General features: G+C 40.7%; 1 protein-coding gene across 2 annotated transcripts; it reads right to left on the bottom strand.

Annotated features, from left to right (window-relative positions):
• Positions 1-2,230: 2,230 nt before the first annotated feature.
• On the bottom strand, positions 2,231-21,390 carry LOC142195281 (galectin-9B-like). 2 transcript variants are annotated; one of them, XM_075264923.1, is made up of 10 exons: positions 21,237-21,390; positions 14,966-15,054; positions 12,585-12,786; positions 12,021-12,140; positions 10,122-10,166; positions 7,436-7,498; positions 7,271-7,312; positions 5,208-5,299; positions 3,380-3,545; positions 2,231-2,516 (listed from the first exon to the last, which is right to left on the bottom strand). In XM_075264923.1, exons 1-10 carry the CDS (start codon positions 21,261-21,263, stop codon positions 2,370-2,372), a joined length of 993 nt encoding a protein of 330 aa, XP_075121024.1. In that variant the 5' UTR covers positions 21,264-21,390; the 3' UTR covers positions 2,231-2,369. The 2 variants fall into 2 exon arrangements, with proteins under 2 accessions (XP_075121024.1, XP_075121025.1); XM_075264924.1 differs by lacking the exon at positions 10,122-10,166.
• Positions 21,391-23,498: the final 2,108 nt, after the last annotated feature.

Raw genomic sequence — 23,498 nt, forward strand, 5'->3', positions numbered from 1 at the left:
TCCTGAAGGGGAACTGCGGCCGGCCACCGATGGATGTTCTGAGGGGAATCCCAGGCAGCCGAGTCTGCCGGTGATTCCCCTCAGTGCTTTTACCGGCGGCCAGCCACAGTTCCCCTTCAGGTCCGGCGGCCGAGGTTCTCCTTCAGGTCCGCCCCTCAGCGCCTCTGTAAACTCTCCCCAGACTGCAGTGCATTTTGCAGCATGCAAAAGAAATGACGATTTTTGCAATGTATTGCAATGCATTAGCATTGTAATGCATTGCATTAGTGATCATACCCCCTGGGGTTCAAGACCCCTAGGGGTCTAATAAATGAAAAAATTTTTTTTTTTTTTTTTTTAAAAATAAAAATTTCAAATCACCCCCTCCTTTCCCTAGAACAAATATAAAACTAATACTATGAAACACATACACGTTAGGCTTCCCTGTGTCCGAAAACGCCCCCACTACAAATCTGTAAAAATATTTTTCCTGTACGGCAAACGCTATAGCTGGAAAAAAAAAAAAAAAGTTGGCTAACTGCCCCTTCTCTGAGACTGTTCCCCCCACCCCCTTGGAATTCAGTCTGACTATAGCCAGGCTGAATATAGGGTACCTGCAGTGCTCCTATTCCATCGGGAAGGAGTGAATAGGAGCACTGCAGATAACCTATATTCAGCCAGGCTGAATTCCAAATGGGGGGAAAAAAAAAACCCAGTCCTCAAGCTCAGGGAAGGGGCAGACAGACAACCAAAACACCCCCTCCCCTTTCCCAGCAACTACTGCACCCAAAAACTCTGACCATTTTAATTTTTGAAATTTTCCAGTAGCTGCTGCATTTCCCCCCCGGCTTATACTCGAGTCAATAAGTTTTCCCAGTTTTTTGTGGTAAAATTAGGGGCCTTGGCTTATATTCAAGTTGGCTTATACTCGAGTATATACGGTAATAGATATACAAGTACTTGCATTCTATCCTAACAATAATATGAATTTACAATTTTGGGTGAATTATGACAAAGAAAGTATATCAATCATTCTTGGATATAGAGTTGGTGGGACAGGGAGATAGAATGTTAAGGGCCATTGTGAAAAAATACCTTCCGAAATTATGTCAAGAAGCTGTTCTTAAAAAAAAAAAAAAAAAAAAAAAAAAAAAGGTAGAATTAAATGAGACCTGGCTCCTACATTGGGTATAATCTTATCCCCGAGCAATTTTGAAAGCAATGAAATGGTAATACGACATGTTTTTTTTCCAATCTGGGCATAGAAGATGCAAGGCATGCAATTATCTCCTCATTTTCAATCAAATGTAACAGAAATTACATATTATATTAATTGTAATGCAGAGAATGTAATATATTTAATTACTTGTATTGCACACCATTTAGAATATGTAGGATACACATGGGTTCCTCTAAAAGTGAGCATATGATGGTGTTTACCTGTTGTGGTCAGTCTTAATGCATTATATGCCTTTATGCTATCTAAGCATTTTGTGTAAGTGCATTATGGGAATTGTTGTTCCGTCAGGTTTATGGCCATTTAAAAAGTCCATAAACCTATAAGGTGACGAAATCCAAGACGTAAGTTGTTAGAAAGGGAGAAATTCTGGATCTTCACTTTATGAACATAAGTACCAGAAAGTATGAACAGCAGACAGGATGTAAAATACCAATATAAGGCCGGGGTCCTACTGGCCAGAAATGCCGCGGGAGAAATCGCGGCGTTATACAGTACTTGCAAAGTGGATGGGATTCATGTGAATCCCATCCCCACTTTGCAGAAAAAAAAAAATAAAAAAAAAATTGCACTTCCCACGGCACTTTAGCGCTGCATTTACGGCTCATGGGGCCTTAGCCTAAGGGTAAGTTCACATGGGGTTTTTTGGACTGGATTTTGACGCAGAGGCTGCTTCAGAATCCGGTCCAAAAAACGGCTATCACAGTGAAAGCAATAGGTAAAAAAGCCTCCCATTGATTTCAATGGGTAGTGCGTGTATGCCGGCACCCATAGGGATCTGTTTTACACCGCTCACTCTGAACGAGTTTACGTTCTGAATGAGTGGAGCGTAAACTCCGTGTGAAGGCTCCCTAAAGGTGACATTTATGTAGGCTTGTGAACTTCAGAAGACAACTACATGCTGCAATAATAGAAAACTAAAATTTTGGACAAAAAAAATATTAAGACACAATTTAATTTAAAATTTCATTCAAATGTGAGTCTCATGTCTTTTATTTCCATGTAATGAAATATATTGAGCTTTTATTATGCACGTATTATTTAATATAAAACCATTACATACTATAACATAATGACGGAAACATTATGTAAAGATATGGATGTAGCAAAGCAATAACCACATAGAAAAATTGTTACTGCAGAGAGCACCAGTCTAAACCTGAACATGCTGCAATACAACATCGCCTTCAATTTGCAGGGTGTCAATTTGCTGGAGATGAGGCACACGGTGATTAAAGTTGCACACATGGTTCCCATTGACATTCACTCTAAAATGATTGTGCTCACACACTATTTCAATCTGTGAAAAAAATGAAATGTATATTTCAGATATGTAGATCAAAGGATAGAATTGTAGATCAAGTTATACAAAGACACTGCACTGTATATATTACAGTTTGCAATAGGCTTTCACATAGGCTTGTTCTCAGGGTGGGTGTTATGGAGAAGTTTTGGGTGAGTGGAAAAAGAGGCACTTTTCCCTAATAATAATAATAATAATAATAATAACAATAACAATAACAACAACAACAACAACAACAACAACAACAACAACCTTTCTTACATTTAGTGACCCCCAGCCAAAAAACGCTGCAGAAAAGACCATGGCAGAAACTCATTGTGTTTTTTTCTGCAGCGTATTTCATAGAAAACCCAGAGTTTACCTCTGCAGACTTTGTTTCTATTATACCTGAATGGAAAATGGCAGTATTTCCGTAGATATAACTGACATGCCGCCATTTGCAAAACTGCAAGCATTTTTTTTTTTTAACTACAGAAATGCCACTGCAGATATTTATTTCTTTTTTCTTTTTTTTGCTGTGGCGGAAATATGGGGGCCTGTCCTAACAGGGTTTTCATACTGTAAGGCTTTTCACCACTACATAAAAAAAAATGGACAATTTTAATAAAATACATTCTAATGTGGAGCCAATTTATAAAAGTTTTATAAAAAAATTTTTTTCCACTTACATGTGTATTAAATAAAAGAATATATATATATATATATATAGATATAGATATAGATATAGAGAGAGAGAGAGAGAGAGAGAGAGAGAGAGAGAGAGAGAGAGAGAGAGAGAGAGAGAGAGAGAGAGAGAGACACATTCTTGATAGATAAATAAATAAAATAATATATATGCAACCATGTGTAACTACACTTACCACAAAGCTCTGCCCAGGTGCAAAGCACATCCCACAGCTATGCAGCTGCCGTTCCTCTTTTCCCCAACTACCATTCAGTTTACTGTTTCGCACTATAGTGTTTTCGTCAAATCTTGGATTGAAATGAAAAGCAATTTCTCCACCAAACTTCAGGTTGATATGAAATCTGTGGATGGGTTTGGAAAAAGTATGTGAGTACAAATAATCCACGATTTATTTTATACATCTCTCTGCTCAAACATGGGGCGATATGTTTTATTATTCTGATTTGATAAATACATTTTTTCTTTTTGGAAACCTGGTTTAAGGGAGTCTTCACATGGAGTAAACGCTCTGCTCATTCTGAACGTAAACTTGTTCAGAGTGAGTGACATTAAAACAGCTCCCATTGATTTCTATGGGTGCCGGCATACATGCACTCCCCATTAAAATCAATGGGAAGCTTTTTTACCTATTGCTTTCAATGTGATACGCGTGTATTCCCTTTGCCTAAGTTCATGCCTGTAAAATGACTCCACAAGTCACCACAGATTGACGCTTCTTATTTACTGTTTGGATACGTCATCATCGAAGATCAGCAGGAATCTGACATCGTAACCCCAATAGATACCGTAATAGTTTTAAGTGACTGTAGGGTTTGGTCAGGCTTGTCATTACTATAGTTCTATTACTGTAATAGAACTCAATCAATTTTACCATTTCATCAAGGGTCAGTGATCAGACCCCTAGGGATCAAGGTCCCTAGGGGTTCTAAAAATAAACATAAAAAAAAAAAAAAAAAAAAATATAAACATAAAATTTTAAAAATCACCTCCCTCTCCCTAGATCACATATAAAAATAATTACACTGTAGGTAAGCCTATGCTCAAAAATCACATATGGTGAACGCCTCCTAAAAACAATTTAATAAAAGCGATCAAACCATCATTCCTCCTCCATAATGGTATCAACATAAACAACTATTTTATATGACACCATAAGCAAGTTTGTACATTTTATAATGTCCGTAATATTACTGTATGAAGTGACCCTGCCCTACCATAAATTTCTCTACATTTTACACAAGCCCGTACTCCAAGTCCGTACTCCAGGCATAGTAACATTCATTGAGAAGCATGAACTGCTCTCAATACAGAAGCAAGACAAGACTAAAGATTAGAGATGAGCGAGTACTGTTCGTATCAGCCAATCCGAACAGCACGCTCCATAGAAATTAATGGATGCACCTGGTACTTCCGCTTTGATGGCGGCCGGCCGCTTAACCCCCCGCATGCCGGCTACGTCCATTCATTTCTATGCGAGCGTGCTGTTCGGATCGGCTGATCCGAACAGTACTCGCTCATCTCTACTAAAGATATGTAGAATTTCACAGAAAAGATCCAAAATTTGTTAATAAAATATATTACACAATTTTAAATCAGGGAGAGTGTTTGCCTACATAGGCAGTACGGAGACTTACAAGTCATTCCTGCTCCGCTAGGGATTCTGGGTAAGAAATATGCAAATCTATTCCAATAGGCCGAAACAGCGTTGTCCATAGCTGGGAATCTGTTCCTTTTGGGACAGAAATACCAATTTGGCAATTAAATCCACATCATGATTAAAAAGACTTAATAACTGAGTCGTTCATGATGTTAAGGATGCCGCCCTCTAGAGGGTGGCGTACAGAGTGCACTGTTCTCCTAATTACATCCTGAAGAATAGATTTGCATATTTTTTACCAACAATTTTAAATGACACACATACTGCCAGAAAATCAAGTTGTCCAAAACTTTTGTCATGCTGTAACACTTGGGATCATAGGAATGAATCTGACTAATGACCCTACCTCTTTGGGTGGTGGGCACCAGCAGCTCCTCTGATGACAATCACCTTAGAAGGAAACAGGCCTCCATAGATGTTAGTTTGGTATGGGATTGCCTGCATGAACAAAAAAGATGATAATGGTAAACTCAGGATTTCCTTCACAGATCTTATTGTGGCTTAGGGGGAACAATTACTAAATACATTACTGTCTTCTAATAGTGGTATAAGCATTGGAGTAAAATATTGTATTGCTGCTATTACATCCGTTTTTATAAATACTCATATACATTTATTTAGTAAGAATTCTGTTACATCATTTAACCCCTGCATGACGTGCACATTATTATTGCAGTGGATGCCAGGGTTTAACTATGGTGCCTGGCTAGGAGCTGAGTGGGCACCATAGCCATGGGGTCTTTGCTCTTTTACACAGCAGGGACCCAGCACAGCCTCTGTGATCAGAGAGGACTCTGATCACAAGCATCTAACCACTGGGTGGTTACCTTTACTTTCTCTTTTAGGATTCAATAATGGGATGGCTTGTAGGCCTGCCATAGTAATGTAGCTATTGAAGTCTGCTTGCAATAGGCTTCAATAATTACATACATAATTTACCACAGATGGCAATACAGAAATTCAGGCATATTAGGAGGGGGGTTACCAAAAAGTAAAAAAAAAGAAAAAATTAAAAAAGGTATTTCAAAAAATGTTACTAAGAAGAGGACATGTCTAACCAGGAAAGAGTCTGAGCATTATGTCTTAAAGGCATTGACTAGTCTGGAAAATGCAGCCAGAAATGGTACAGATTTCAAGTGGTGTCAATTGGGTTGTTCTGGGCTAGGAGTGTATCCAGCCACAGTACTGCTGTGAGAGGGTTGGAATGAAAGAGGCTTACATTTATACCCAGAGCTTAGTGTGTTTATGATGATGCCAGTTCATCATTGAGAGGTGCACTTCTTGGTAGTAAGACGTAATTGTTGGGTAAACCCAATCCAAACAGCTTGGGGCGATACAACAAGGATTTGGAAATTGTGAAAGGTTTATAGACTCAGATGAAGTTAGTAAGCAAGGACGAAACTCTGTTGAAGAAGTCCCTAGAGATCGTAATCAGTAGGGCCTGCAGCAGATAAAGGATTCATGTGAGGGTATTCATCTTAAATGGTGAAGGTCCTTTGGGACATCGCTCTAGAAACCCCTCAAGGAAGATAAGAAGAGAGGGAAATTGGCCTAATAAAGATCTTATGATTAGCTATCAGTTGAATCTCCAGGTAACACAGGTGAGATTTTGAAAATAATAAAAAAAAAAAAAAATAGAAAAAAAAAATTCTATGTTTTACAGTACCAGCAAAGTGAATTAAATTCTCGCTAATCTTATCCACATATTGAAAAAAAAAAGACTGCAAAAATGTTGTGTGTTCAAAAACGCAGCATGTAAATTACCTGCAGAAATGCATGTTTTCCTGATAGATTAAGGCTAAGGCCCCACGGGCATGAACACATCATGGTTCTTCCCGCAGCACTTTGAACAGAAAGTTCACTGAGTTTTCCTCCGCGGACTTTCTGTTTCAATTATATCTACGGGGAAGCCACCGGCGTTTCTGTAGATATAATTGACCTGCTGCGATTTTCAAAACCAGAACGGTTTTGGAAATCGCAGTATGTCTCCGCTGCAATTTTTTCCGCAAAGTGGGGATGAGATTCGCATGAAAGTCATCCACTTTGCACGTACTGTAAAACGTCACAATTTTACCCACGGCGTTTCTGCCACAGGCAAATCACTGCGTTTTCGGTCCGTGGGGCCCCGGTCTTAATAGGGAAAGAAAAACAGCAGTGAAAAACAATGAAATGTATTTCCGCTGCATTTTTTTCCAATGTAGGGCCTTAGCCTTAAACAAACTGTTCAATTTGAGGTTTCTCTTTTATTACTTTCTAAGAAAGGAGATTCCAAAACTGTCAGGTCATGGAGAGTACAAACTGTTATAAAAAAAAAAAAAAAAAAAAAAAAAAAAAAAAAAGACAGATGTTAGGAGCGCCAACAGATCCTCTTTAGTTGTAAATATACGGCACACCCCTTTGTGTACTTACATAGTTTGCTGGTGGAAATTGGCCAGGATTAAATGGAGCAGGCTGTAAAGAAAACACATTTGTAAGATTTCAATAACAAAATCACCAAAAAGAAAACAATACTGTTAAAAAGAAATAAATAAAAAACATTTTTTTTTTTTTTTTTTTTTTTTACTTAAAGCTTACATTACATCCGCCACCTTGAGGAAAATGCTGAGGGGCGTAGCCTGGCTGTGGTGGATATGCTGGCTGAAAGGAATGAAGACAGAAGTAAATATAGTTGCATAAAGTGGCCCAAGTTTTAATGTTAGGGATAGGGGATAACATGCTGATTGGTGTACACCTGACTGCTGGGACCCCCACCAATCATGAAATCATCCCAGCAGTTGAACCCCTACTAACCAGCAATATATCTCCTATCCTGTGAGTAACGGACAGCACTAAAACTTGGGCTAACCCCTTCAATATAACTGCAATTCATAACTTTAACTACAAAGAAATTGTTAGTTTTTGTTACAGTACCCAAAACTACTGAACAGTTACTGAGTAGAGATGAATGAACACTGTTTGATCGAATAGATATTCGATCGAATATCAGGCTGTTCGAGGTATTCGATTCCAATCGAACACCACGAGGCAAACGCACTAAAAATTTGTATCCCCTCCCACCTTCCCTGGTGCTTTTTTTGCACCAATAACTGTGCAGGGGAGGTGGGACAGGAACTACAACGGAGACATCGAAAAAAAATAATTGGCTGGCTAAATCAGGTGACCTCCAATTTATACGAATGGTGGCTTTAACAGTCGGTTAATTTGAGAATGTGAACTATGTGATTGTGAGACAGGGACAGATCTACAGGCAGGGTTAGCTAGGGATTAGCTTTATTTAGGTGGCAATGTTACTCACCCAGCTCTTTGGGGCTCTATCTGGTCGGGATCCCTGTCAGCTTGCGACATGCGTGAGCTGACTTTTTCCAATAGGAATGCATTGACCAGCGTTGATTGGCCGAATGCCATACAATGTACAGCATTTGCCCAACAACACTGGTTCTGCCGGAGGCTTGTCTGTGAGGAAGCAGAGTCTAAGATCGGACCAGAATGGAGACTGCTGTGGACCGATCCTAGACTCCGCCTCCTCCGGCAGAACCAGCATTGATTGGCCAAATGCTGTACTCTGTATGGCATTCGGCCAATCAATGCTGGTCAATGCATTCCTATGCCGAGATGTAGCAGTGCTGGCCGTGCGCTCAGCTCGGCTACTCCAGACAAGCAGCCAAGCCGAGCGCACGGCCAGCACTGCTACACTGGAGAACTGCTGCTACACCGGAGAACCGCTGAACCCTGCTGCACACTCAGCTCTGCTGCATCAGAGATGAAGCAGAGCTAAGTGTGCGCTGAACGGTACACTAAGCTCTGCTGCATCTCAGCAGAGCTGAGTGTGAAGCAGGGTTCAGCGTACACTCAGCTCTGCTACATCTCTGATGCAGCAGAGCTGAGTGCGCAGCAGGGTTCAGCGCATCTCTGATGCAGCAGAGCTGAGTATGCAGCAGGGTTCAGCGGTTCTCCGGTCTAGCAGCGGTTCTCCAGTGTAGCAGTGCTGGCCGTGCGCTCAGCTCGGCGGCATCTCCGGAGTAGCTGAGCTGAGCGCACGGCAAGCACTACTACATCTCGGCATAGGAATGCATTGACCGGTGTTGATTGGCCGAATGCCATACAGAGTACAGCATTCAGCCAATCAACGCTGGTTCTGCCGGAGGAGGAGGAGTCTAAGATCGGTCCACAGCAGTCTCCATTCTGGTCCGATCTTAGGCTCACAGACGAGCCTCCGCTAGAACCAGCGTTGATTGGCCAAATGCTGTACTCTGTATGGCATTCGGCCAATCAACACTGGACAATGCATTCCTATGGGAAAAAGTTAGCTCGCGCATATCGCAAGCTGACAGGGATCCCGACATATTAAAGTGACTTGGGCATGTTAGATGCCCCCAGACATGCTTCCCCTGCTGTCCCAGTTGCATTCCAGGGTGTTGGCATCATTTCCTGGGGGTGTCATAGTGGACTTGGTGACTCTCCTGAGTCGAAGAGTGGGATCCCCTGAAACAAGCATTTTTTTCCCCCATAGACTATAATGGGGTTCGATATTCGTTTGAATAGTCGAATATTGAGGTGTTATTCTAAACGAATAACGAATGTTTTACGGTTCGCTCATCTCTATTACTGAGTAAACTGAACATAAACCAAAAACTGTTTGTTTGATGACTATGTGAGAATGAGAAATAAAAAGAAGTGAGAAGGATAGCCCGAATGTTGCAGATGGGTAGAGAGCTGACCACTGGGACCACCCTTGATCTCAAGTAGGAGGATCCATTGTGCCCAAAGTAAAGCCAAGTACAGCACTCTGCTATCTTTGGCAGTCCCAAGTTGGCAAATCCTCTTTAACTTTGTTGCAAAACTGTTGGATATGCATGATGTTATTATGTTAGAATGTGGGAATGGGTTAAATACAACCTGTTAAGAAGCAAACAAACATGCAATACTCTGTTAGCTAAGCACATTGTGGTTATGTCCATGCAGCTCTTGCTCTATCACTATGATGCAATACACTTATGTTAGGCAGGGATTTACATGCCAGCAGCCAGTTAAATGTACCTATCGTGTCTTGTTCTGATCTCTACATTTAGAAATCAGCAATTAACAAAACAGAAAGGATCACTGATATGTTGAATTTCAGGACAGTGCCAGGAATCCAGAACTGCATTGCTGAAACCTGGACACCTGTTGGACTACAGGGATGACACACATGACCTATGCTACAAAGTAGCGGCCAGGCAATAGACATTTCTTGGCAATAACCACTATTGGGGAACCTTACATTTTGCATTTGTCCACCTGGAAATTGGTATTGTGGAAATCCACCCTAGCAAAGGAACATAAACAGTTATTCATTTCTGAATAATTCAAAGAATCTATAGGTTTATGGATATATTAAATACAATTTTTCATTGTATTTTGTGAAAGGTTATAATGTAGTGTAAAATGTTTTTGTTTTTTTTAACCATATTTACACAATGCAACTAAGAACTGTTAATTTTAAAGATGCATTATAATTATCTTAATTTAAACATTTGTAAAACACAGCATGCCATATTCTTTATATATTTTAGCATATTATTATTTTCATTACAAAAGACAGAATACCAAGTATAAAAACCAGAGAAACTAGAACCTCTTTAGTAACAAAAAAAAAAAAAAAGGGCAAGACTGAATAGCATATGTATTTTTGTTGTTTGAAAAAAGGCTCGTGAAGGGAAAGACCTCGTTCACATCTGCGTTGGTAATCCGTTCGGGGGAGACCGCATGTGGACCCCCCAAACGGACTACCAAACGCACTGGCAAGTGGTGTACCAGTGAAAGCACACAGACCCCATAGACTATAATGGGGTCCGTGTGATTGCTGCGAGATCTCCACAGGGAACATACGGACAGGAAAGTACTTCACAATCTACTTTCCTGCCCGCATGACTCGTGCAGAGATCTCGTGGTAAGCACATGGACCCCATTATAGTCTATGGGGTCTGTGTGCTTTTACTGCACAGCACTTGCAATTGCATTCAGTAGTCCGTTCAGGGAGTCCCCATGCAGGCTCCCGAACGGATTACCGATGCAGATGTGAACGAGGGATCAGGCCTCACATACTTAAATGCAACTAAGGAAAGGAAATTGAGGTTTTTTTTGTTGTAGATTTTGCTGGGGTTTTTTTGTTTTTTTTTTTAGCAAGAAGGGACACAAAAGGAATGGGAAATACATTTTTATACTTCTACCTTCTGCTTAATCCACTCCTGGCTTTGGCTAAAAAAAAACTGCAACAAAATCTGCAATAAGGCCGGGGCCCCACGGGTCGGAAAAGCGGCAATACAATAATTGCAAAGTGGATGGGATTCATGCAAATCCCATGCCCACTCTGCGGTAAAAACCACAGCGCAGACATGCTGCAATTTCCAAAACCGCAGTGGTTTTGGAAATCGCAACATGTCAATTATATTGAATATCGGATATTTATACGAAACGCCGGTGGTTCCCCCATAGATATGATAACAGAAAGTCCATGACTTTCTGTTTAAAGCGCTGTGGGAAGAACCGCGATGCGTCCTGTGAGGCCTTAGCCTAAACAAAAGCTGCATTTCTGAAATATAGGGCCTCAGCCTAAAAAACGCTGTGGGAAAAACCACAGCAAAAAGGCATTTAGTTTTTTTCCAGCAGTATTTTTGTTGGGTTATTAAATATATAGGGAAATGCTTTCAATTAAGCAGCTAAAATTAACATGCTACATTTTTTGCAAACGCAGTTTTTCTATACCTCTTTTTTCACACATTATTATCTGCACATTGCTGGACAAAAAGAGGTACGAAAAAACAGCTTTTGCAGATTTTTTTTTTGGCTGATTCTGCTAGAGATGAGCGAATTTCTCAAAGTTTCTCGGCAGCTTTGCCAAATTTTCCAAAACAATTAATTTGCGGCAAATTGTGTTAAAAGAAACAGCTATTTTCTGGCTGTAGAGAGCCTATATAGTGGTGTACAATCACTGCTTCAGCACTATAGACTACAATACACGTGTATTGCAATCTATAGAGGAAGTCGGCCTATGCAGACTTTCTGTGAAAGCGCTATGGGAAAAACCACGATGCGTTACCGCCACTCGGGGCCTTAGGTGAGAAATGGGAAAGAATAAAATAGAAGTTAATTTAAAACAGATCTGTACAATGTCGCTTACCCCTTGTCCTTGTATTTCCACACTTGATAGAGTAACACAGCCATTTACTGTTAAAGTCTTGACTTTATGCAAAGGAATTCTGTGATGATACTCCAAAAAGTGATTTCTATTCACAGAAACCTAAAAGACAACATATACTGGTTAGCGCTGTTTCTGATAGGCCTTATTCACACAACCATTTCTTGGCTGTGAAAAATAAACAAAACAGTCCATTTTTAACAGCTGTATTGTATTAGTTTTATTTTCGGTTTTTTGATGGCTGAGTATCATGTATTTTGCAGCAGTTTTTGAATGATTTCAATGGATTTTAAAAAGAAAAAAAAACAAAATTTTTAACAAACGTTAACTCAGACCTCAATCCATTTTACATCCATTAAAATGGATGCTCTGATTTCTAATGGACCTATGCCGCACAGTTGCCATGGCTGATTACTCAGCTAAAAGTACAGTAATAGTATAGTATAGTAGTAGAAAGAAGAAGTAGTTATTGCTAATAAACTATAATTACCTAAGGTAAAATGCACAAAAAAACATTTATTTAACTTTTATTTTCTGTACACCTACTTTGTAGTCATGGCCTGAAATTAGGATCCGGATTTCAAAAGGCTGTCCCCTATGAAATGGCATCTCACGTTTATGTTCTTCCTTCCCCCAGCTTTTGTGTTCCTTCGTATTGCAAACAACAAGTCCTCCATCAAAACGTGGATTGAAATGGAAAGCAATATCATCGCTATCAGAATGACCACATTGCAAATTCACAGCAAACCTAAAAGTAAAATATATAATCTATTGTGAATTGAATTGCTTTCAGATTAGAATAAAGAGCTATACATCAGCATACGTATTTAACAATGGGTCACAAACAGAAAATCTATTATGAAATTATTATTTTGAAGCCATTTCTGATTTAGGCTTTCAACTATTAATCCAAAGTACAGATGTTGTAAAGCTTAAAGGGGTTGTCCAGGCTAAACTTTTAAAGCTTAACTCTGCTGCGGGCATTGAAAGAAATAAAATAAAATAAAAATTTACATCCTCACTAGTCCCAGTTGCTCCATTGCCTCCTGGTTTGTTTGCTCTCCCGGGTCTCTTCCAGCATTGTGCTGAAACTGCTGAGGCCAATCAGCAGCCTCAGGAAGAGGACCCGAGATGTCACAGGTAGTCACATTCAGGCCCTTCGGTCACATCAACACAACGCCAGAAGATGCCACCGAAGCAGATGACACGGGAGGACACCAGAGCAATAGGGATAGAAGAGTATACTTTTTTTTTCCCACTGCCTCCAGCTTATTTAAACTTTAAAAGGGTTGTCCATTTTTGCCTGAACAACCCCTTTAACCTTACACTTAAAGGGGATTTCAAAGGAACATTAGTTATACATAATAGAACTAAGCAAGTCATGATAAAATAATGGATATGGTTACTCACTTGCACCAATCTCCCATCCACTCATTGTGTGCCATTTCAACACACAGGATATGCATCCTAAATAAATTATTGTCAGAGGTTGGACAATGCATTATTAGTAATTGGCTGATGATGCATTTCCTGTTTTTCAGGGAGCAGAGAGCAGTGGCAGGTCATGGGATCAGTGGAGAGGAGTAGAGCAGACATGTTAAGCCCTTACCACTGCAGCCATTTCTCAATTTTCGTTTTTTACTCCCCACCATTCAAAAGCCATAACATTTTAATTTTTTTATACACAGATCAATATGGCAGTTTCATTTTTGCATGAAAAATTGTAGATCGGACTTTTTTGGACACAGGAATATCTAATGTGTATTTGTTTTACATTGTTTATTTTTATATCTGATCTTGGGAAAGGGGGATGATTTGAACTTTTAGTATTTTTTTCCACACACACACACACACACACACACACACACAGGATTTTTTTTTGGAACTCCTATGGAAGTTGTAGTTTCACAGTAGCTGGAGTGCAGAAGGTTGCTGACCGCTGGCCTAGCATATATTCCTATGCAATTCATCTGTATATTGACAGCCAATAAATTGAAAAATTATAGCAAAGTTTAAAGGGATCCTATCATTCAGACATTTTTTCTAAGTACCACGTCGGAATAGCCTTAAGAAAGGCTATTCTTCTCCTACCTTTCTTTGTCTTCTCCATGCCGCCGTTCGCCTACAATCCTGGTTATTGTCGGTATGTAAATTAACTCTCTTGCAGCACTGGGGGCGGGCCCCAGCACTCAGACAGCACTGGGGGCGTCCTTAATGCTGTGAGAGAACTCTCTCCAGCGCCGCCTTCTCTTCTTCAGCAGCGTCATCTGCAGCCTCTTCTTCCAGCGGTGTCTTGTAACTTAGTTTGCATAGTATCATAAGAGGCCATTTTCTCAGGACCTGTGGTCATGCACAGTCTGCTCTGCTTGAGGCCTTTAAGTAAGAAGACACTGCCGGAAGAAGAGAATGAAGAGCCCGTTCCTGATGAAGATAGAGGCGGCGCTGTAGAGAGTTCTCTCGCAGCATTGGGGACACCCCCAGTGCTCCCAAAAGAGCTAATTTACATACCGACAAGAAGCGGGATTGTAGGCGAATGGCAGCAAGGAGAAGACAACAAAAGGTAGGAGAAGAATAGCCTTTCTTAAGGCTATTCCGATGTGGTACTTAGAAAAAATGTCATCTGAATGATAGGATCCCTTTAAACTTTGCTACAGTTGTACCGATATACACTATTGCCCATGCAATATCAATGAAAGACTGTTAATGGCTTTTGTCACTAATATATCTGTAGATTGAATATGGATGCATTGCAACACTGCTGCTTGCTGGTAACAGGCAATGTGTATTCTCACCACCATCACTTGCAGGTTAGCATCAGGGAGGGAGCAAATGGCCACAACGACCTAATAATATCTAGCCTTCATGGCTATCTGTTGGACTTCACTAGCAGTAAATTAATCACCAAATAAATAAGGACAATTACAAACCTGTCACCTGAATGCTGGACAGCGCCACTGATAATAACCAAAGTGCCATCGTTGACACCATTGTGAAATTGGGTGCTGAATGGAACGGGCTGCAAAGTAAAGATAAAAATTATGAATGACATGAAGTATATATATGTACAAGTCAGCCTTTACAATGTCTCAGAAAAGTAAGCATCTAGATGTTCTAAGTCCTCCTGTACACTACAGCATACAGTGTCTGGGTCTTAAAAAAAAAAATGGCATGGATGACACATGGATTTGTATCCAGATATCATTCGTGATTAGGCCCAGAGGAATGGAAGAAAGAACACACATTTTCAAAATGACCCATTGGAGTGTGAGATCCTTTATTGAATTTACATGAATAAGTTGGGGCCCCATTTCCAACCCCCCCACCCCCCAAGGAGTGAAGGCTGTACTCTTTATTAATGGACATAATCAGGAAGAACTCCCGAGCCACAGAATCCGTGGAGAGATTGAGCAGGACGCTAATTCAGGATTGAGTATGCCACGGATTCGGGGGCGGAATCCACACCTAAATCCATGAAGATTTCTATGTGTAAACGTAAGTTTATAGGAAGTTTACTACCTTCCCAAACCATACTCAACTGCCACCATTGTGTTGCAGAGCACATTACAAACATCATACCTTTGTTATGTATGTCATTTTTGTGTGTTTGGAGAAACAAATTTTTAAGTATTATGCAAATTAAGCAATTGGTGCACTGGGGATTGGACCTTCAACTCTGGGAACACCCCTTTTGCAGTTCTAGTTAGATGGATGATATTACAGTAGTAGAAGGGTCACTTCCAACTGTAATAGGGTGGCACAGGCAGGTTTGAGTGGTGAGAGCAGTGCCCTAGTGCCCCAACTGCTTCATTTGCACAAAATTTTGAAGTTGCTTTTCTCCAAATCTAAAAAAGTGACATACATAACAAACGTATGTTGTTTATCACTGTATTGTACTCTGTAATGAGGTGGCTCCATGTAGTGAGCCGCAGCAAAAAAAAGTTACTGAAAAGACCGGCGGAAAAAAAAATATTTGCAGTGTTTTTCACAGAAAGTCCACAGAGTTTTCCGCATTAGACTTTCTTGCCCTATTAGGATCCATTCACACAAAGGAAATGGGAAGAATATGCAAATCTGGAAGTCAGATTTGCATATTCTTCCCATGTTCCTTTGCAGTGAAGAGCTCATGGCTTAATAAGACTCCACACACCTATATGGTGGTCTCTCCCTATGGAGTGACGATATCCCCTTAAAGGAAATGGTGAGGGATTTGGTTTGGAATTTCAGCACTGAAAAAAAGCCTCCCATTGACTTCAATGGGAGGCTTTTTTTTTCAGTGCTGAAATTCCACACCAAATCCCTCACCATTTTCCTCTGTGTGAATGGACCCTTATACCTATATGAAAACAACAGCTTTTCCATAGATAGAATTGACATGCTGTGATTTAGAAAAAAAAAAAAAAAAAAAATCAAGTGTTTTTAAAGATTCAGCTTTTCCATGGTGGATTTTAATTTGCAATGTGTGGGTGGGATTAGCCAGGATTAGCATTTCCGCTGTGTTCTTTTATGCAGTGTTTTTTTTTTTTTTTTTTTTTTTTTAAAGCTTAGCCTAAATATGGGGCCTTATGCTGTGCTCACGCATCAGTATGCCATCCGTCCGTTTGAATTCAGTTTGACACTTCAAAACGGACAGATGCACATATTGATTGTATACTGACACCTTTTTATGCTGATAGCAAACTTTCTCAGTCCCCTAGAGGACAGATAAGGGGATTAAAAGTAGCAATTGTAAACAGAGTAGAGATAAGGAGGACATAAGGACATTTATTATATGTCCTTATCTCTACTTTGTTTACAATTGCTACTTTTAATTCCCTTATCTGTCCTCTAGGGAATGGACAGTGTTTGCTATTAGCATAAAAAGGTGTCAGTATACAATCAGTATGTGCATCAGTCCGTTTTGAAGTGTCAAACTGAATTCAAATGGATGGCATACTGATGTGTGAACATACCCTTAGCCTAAAGGGGAAACCAGGTCTGTGAGGGAGAAGTTAATCTTGTGCAGGAGGTGTGATTAGAAAGTAGACAGCATGACTACACTGAAGTTGCTCCCCACCCCCAAGACTACTTAGGGTAATTTGCATATGACTTTATTAAGCATTTATAACTTTCTTCAAAAGAAAGGTTTCACAAGGAAAAAAGAAAGGTTATTATTTGATCCTGCACAAGATGTGGCCAGTTCATGATGGAAAACCACCTGACAGTTCTCATTAAAGAGGACCTTTCATCAAATTGGGCACATGCAGTTTTATATACTGATGGAAAGCTGACAGTGCGCTGAATAATACTCGTCTATGGACGAACTGTGTAAGCAGAGGGAGGGGGCGTTCCTCCCCGGTCTCAGAGCACGGCGCGATAGGCGCCGCGAGGCAGAAGGACGTTCCTGGCTAACTGTCAGAAACGCCCTTCTGACACTAAAGCGCTACGGTACCGGGACCGATAGCGCTTTACACCGGGCACGAATCGGGAAATGCAGTATATAAAACTGCATGGGCCCGATTTGATGAAAGGTCCTCTTTAAGTAAACTTTTAGGTGCTTTCCCTGAGTTCACCTGCTCCGTTATATCTCACATATTAATAAGTCATCATATCATACACACTGTAGTCATTCTATTGCTTTATTAAGAAGAGAATTACGCATAACAGTTAATAGACCTAAGTATATGACAAACATGTACTAGGGCTGCACTTTGAACTTTACTTGAATATGCAACATGGAAAAAGTCACAAATAAAACTTTGATTTTTGTTATCTATAATTTTGAGTACATTATCACGACCTCTTGGTAGTAATGTCCTACATCATGTTTGTGTTGCCAAAAGTTCACAGAACAGAATGCAATACCTAATCCAAATAGTTTATTGAACTTAAAGGGGTTGTCTCATCACAAGGATCCTATCTATACTGCTAGATTATGTGGATTTAAGACTTTTCCTAAATGCATTGCTTTATCAAAACTGCTTTGTTTGGCCGCTATGTTAATTTATTCACTTCATTGTTTACACTCTGTTTCTATGGCCCTTGGGATTATCTGCTCATTTGTCAAGTGATGTAGCTGCCGGCTGTCAGAGGGGGAGGGAGGGGCTGGGAGCAGCTCTGAGCCGTTTGTGTCTTTTAAGTAGTGAAGCTTCTCAGAGAGCTCTCGGATTTCTGAGCTCTTATCAGTTGGTTTAATTGAATTTGGCTGATAAGGGCTGAGATCGGGAGTCCTGTTACCTCTGTAAGTAATGTAAACTGACGCAAATCCAGCTCTGTTACATCAGCTTCACACTGTGGTAATTCATTTACAACCAATCCCGTGCAAGTGAAATCCCACCCACCTATGTGCCGAGAAAAGCAGAAAGTGAAGAGAGCACAACAGCCTGCAGGTTAGTGAACAAGCATCATGGGAATACCCCTTTAAATGAATAGCTTGACAATGAGACAACAAAAAGTTGCTACAGACTAGTTTACGCTAGGTTCATATTTGCGGCATCAGCCACAGTTACGCTAGGTTCACACCTGCGTTCAGGGTCTCCGTCTTCTGCATGCCAGAAGACGGAAAGCACAGACTAGGTCTGGCCGTGAGCGGTGGTGAGCGTTTTATGCTCTCTGCCGCGAAACCGGATTTTTTAATCCGGACACAGAGTACTGCATATCCGACTCTGTGTCCGGATTAAAAAACCCGGTTTCGCGGCGGAGAGCATAAAACGCTCACCGCCGCTCACGGCCGGACAGCTTTCTCACCCATTCAAATGAATGGGTGAGAAAGACTCCTGCAGGTTTCCGTCTCCTGCTCCGTTTTATGCAGGAAACGGAAACCTGCAGAACGGACACCTGGGCGCAGATGTGAACGAGCCCTTAGTTTTTTGGGGTTTTTTTACAGAGCTATTACAAGAACATTTCAACACCTTCACCAACTTGTATACATTAATAAGTGCCTCTCCATTGACTCTAGCACAGTTGGAATTTTTCCCACTGTTGCCTTGCAACCAGTGCAGCTAATCTTGGCGCTTGATATACTAATTACTAGTAGGTTCTCTATTGTCAAGTGGGTGGTTTGAGGCAGGAGCAGCGAGGGGTGTGTGATTCAGAGCTCTTTGAAACACCAGGCTTCGGATTGGGCAGTGTTAAAGCGTATTGTCACGCCCTTTGCCTGTTTCTGTCTGAGCCCACCCAATTGACAGTATAAAGCCTAATTATCATATAAGGCACCAAAACTAACAGCACTGTTTGCTCAGGAATGGTGGAAGGTGGAGGAAGAATTCTGACTGTTCTCGAATCAGTGGAGTGGCGTTCGTTACATTATACAAAGATCTTGACTTGGTAAAAGTGTAAAAAGGTAGGGCTAGATTTCTAGTAATCATAAAATCCTATGGTAAAGGTAATATCTGTATCTACTGAGGCACTTTATAGTGTCCTGTTCATTAAACAGTCAAAGCCCTTGTTGAATACAGGAAGTGAGAAGAAGAGACAACAGGTAAACTGCTGAGAGAGGGAAATGGGAACCCCTTTCAATTATGCTGCTTCTATGAAAGGTGGTGTAAAATTTCTGCAACAGATCAGCAAAATATAAACATATTTTTAGGCCGATCCAGTAGTCAGCTAGATATATGAGGTGGCAGCAGAGAGTCTGAGTTAACAGTCTGAGCGCCCGATTTGCAAATGCCATGATTTGCTGTACCTTCAAAATGGATGGAATTATGGCTAATCCCACCCATGCATTGGAGAAAAATATATGCAGCGGAATGCTGCGATTTAAAAAACAAACAAACATGTATTTTTGTAAATTTCAGTATGCCAATTATACCTTCAGAAATACTGGCATTTTCCAATTATGTATAATAGGGGCAGAAAGTCAGGAGAGCAAAACTCTGCAGACTTTCTGTGAAGTGTGCCATGTGAAAAATTGCAATGCATTTCTGCCGCAGTCGTTATCACATTGCCTTAGCCTTTAAGAGGATCTTTTGCCACCTCCACCCAATCAAATTCTTAGCTCCACTGATTCCAGCCCATTTGGAATTTTCTCTCTAGCCTTCACCAGTCAACAAGCGCAGTTAGTTTTGGTGTACGGATCTGCTATTGAAGCTTTGTAATGTCAGAAGGGCCGTGTCAGGCAGGGCAGTGGCGTAACTACCGAGGTAGCAGAGGTAGCGGCTGCTATTAACAGATGCTGGAGCTGATGAAAGATCCTCTTTAAGCTACATCCTCTATATTTAAAAATCTGTTTTCTTTATTTTCACATTAAAAAAAGTCAACATATGATAAACAAAAGAATTATATTTTTGATATTAGTCTATCATGTGACCATAAGGTATTTTTCATATTGGTCTATCACGTCACTATAAAATTCACTGTTATAACTGATATCACTCAGCACATTAAGGGCGAGTTACCACCTGCGCCCGGTCTCCGCTTTGTGGGTGTTTTGTCTTCTGTCCGAGAAACTGGATAGGAGAGGGAAACCCGGCAGTCAGTGTCCACCCGTGAGCGTCTTCTGGTCTCCGTGGCAAAATGTTTTGTTTTGTTTTTTTTTTTTTTTAACCGGACACAAAGTCCTGCATGTCCAACTTTGTGTCCAGTTAAAAAAACTGGTTTCGCCGCGGAGAGGCAGAAGACGCTCACAGGCGGACACTTTGCAAACCCATTCACATGAATAGGTTTGAAAACTGACTGCCAGTTTCCATCTCCTGTCCAATTTCACGGGTAGAAGACGGAAACCTGCAAAGCGGAGACCGGGCACTGGTGTGAACCCGCCCTTACATATTACAAATTACATAACCATTATGAGAATTATAAAAGCTAGTGGCATCAATGCTTGAATAGTTGTCAGACTTAAAGGGATTGTCCACTTTCAGACCAATATTGAGAGACCAAGTACTTTGCTATACTTTATGCAGTAAATAATGATAAAGCAGTGCAAGTTGAGCTGACGTGATTCAGTACTGTATTACTACAGAAAGTAATATTAATAGAATATTGCTACAAAGATATATTTAAAATGCATCTCCTTCAAGTGGTAAGAAAGTCTTCTGCCTTCTCAGCCACATACATTAGTACATAGAACTACAGCTAACAATAGGCAACAAAAGTCTCAGGATCACGTGATGCTAAGTAGAAGCAGATTGTCCAGAGCTGTGCATGCCACACATTGTATATAAGTACTACAGTCTGTACATCTAGCATTAGGAGACTCCATGTAAGGGCGCAGCCTCTACTCACAGGATTGTAGATAGGTCCGCAGGACATGGTGACAGCTACAGCGCAAGGATATCTGCCGAGTCCCTGAGATGCTCCAGGCCCAGGCTATGGGGAACGCTACTTATTAACGGGCTCCAGCAGAATGCCGCCCACAGCTCCGCCTCGTGGGCAGATCAGGAAGTGCTTCACTGAGAGAAACGAAAAAAAGCCACAGCCCTTGTCACAAGATCCGGGTATAAGTCACTGAGAAGTCATCTTGTGACCCTTTACCTCTCTGTGTAGTCACACTGTGTATGCTGTGTAAAGATGAAAGGGTCAAGTAAATGCTTTTCACCTTAGTGACTATTTGGCTGTGCTGGTTTCCAGGTCTGGGTCCATCAATCTCCATGGAGTATGAAGGGCTGGTCAAGTAGTAAAAATAATCGTAAAGCGAGTCTGTCAGAGGGAAAACCAAACTCAAAGCCAGCACAGAACCTGGGAGGTCTCAGGGCACTGATCACAATACTATACTAGTCATGTAGTAGGGATTTCCATGTTTTCTATAGCATGATGGAAGGAAACGACAAGAGTGGTGTGCATATGGGAATCTGCTCTAACAAACTTTAGGTAACATTTTCTTGCCTGTGTACGTTGTTTTCTAGGGGAGTTGGTTCGGCCAAGTGTATAGCTATAGGGGCTGCAGCAGTAGAAGTTGCTGCTGGTCCCTGAGAGGGCTCAATAGGTCCCTCTGCCACATCAAATGTTCCAGTAATTTCAACAGTAAATAGGACCCCATTACTGATTTTGAATTGAGGCCCATTAGCTTCAAGTTACGCTTCTGGGTTCAACTGAGTTCAGCTAGAAAATTACCCTTATACTTCTTTATGTGTTTGAAGAAACAATAATGTCTGAGTCTCATTTCCATGGCCATAATAAGCTAGCATTTTAGTGTCCATTACACCAGAGTAGCTGGCATGGCGGCTACTATAGGACCCAAATGCAAAACGGAAATTTTTTACACAGAAATTATATACAGCTAGTGATGACCAGGGATGTTACTAGAAGAGGCTGAGCTACAGGACAGTGTGATGTTACACAGAAAGAGGAGGCTGCTGGAAACAGAATGATGGAAGGTAAGGAGGAGAGAAGAGAACATGAACATGTGTGAGCAAGAGGGGGGAACTGGGAGCAGATGTAGGGAGCAATTAAACTGGTGGCAGATAAAGGGGGACATTAAGCAATAATTATATAATTATATTCTGTTGACTAAAAAAAAAAATGATTTACTATCCTACCAAATATTCTATACCTTTCATGCCATCAGTCATATCTTCTGGGCAAGAAAACAACTTTACAAGTTTTACGAATGATCGGAACTGATATAAGGTCAGTGGTTTTATGGTCAGTGTCTAAGGCTAGCGAAATGTAGTGGTTTTTTGCATTCACACAATGCAGAAAAAAATCTGCAGAAAAATTACATTTTCTAAAAGGCCTGTGTTTTTGAAAATTGCAGCATGTCAACTATACCGGCAGAAAAGCTGGTGTTTTCCATATAATTTAATAAGGGAAGAAAATATGCAGAGAAAACTCAGCAAAAACTCAATGAAAAATTCTATTAAAAAACATGTGTTTCTGTAACGTTTTTCTCTGCAGTGTGTTTTTCACCTGCATTTCGATATACCATACCATTGCTAACAAAATGTCAAAAACATGTAAAGGTGCACGCATAATAAGTTGTCACCACAAATGATTCATAATAAATGCAACCAAATGAAAACTAATAGTAAAAACCTATATAATTAATTTTGGGAGTATGAATTTATGAACTTTATAGAATTTCTACCCTAAACTGGTCCCAGCATTGGCATAACTACCGCTGTAGCGGCTGCCACAGAACCTGGGACATTAGAGGCCCGGCGACAGCTGCTACATTTTTTTTTTTTAATAGGCCGGTAACGGGCCCTATTTACTTACCTCTCCTGGCAGATGTTGGGCCTACTAGTGTGCCGTCCCTGACGTCACATGACCTGGGCCTGCGTCCTCATGCGTTGCGACTGAGGTCCAGGTCATGTGACATCCCGTACGTCATTGAAAATGGCCAACATCAGCGGGAAGTGCAGTTGAGTCAGGGATAGGTAAGTAACAGTGTTTCTTTTATGTGTTTTTGTATCCCCCTCCTTGGGTCTCCGATTATTATACTCTGGGGTCTTTTCAGACCCCAGAGTATAATAATTGTTCATTGGTGACCACAATGGGACCTAACAGTGTATGTGCAGGGGCCACTATGGGGCATAATACTGTGTG

Source organism: Leptodactylus fuscus, chromosome 2 (genome assembly GCF_031893055.1).
Source record: "Leptodactylus fuscus isolate aLepFus1 chromosome 2, aLepFus1.hap2, whole genome shotgun sequence".
NCBI lineage: Eukaryota > Metazoa > Chordata > Amphibia > Anura > Leptodactylidae > Leptodactylus > Leptodactylus fuscus.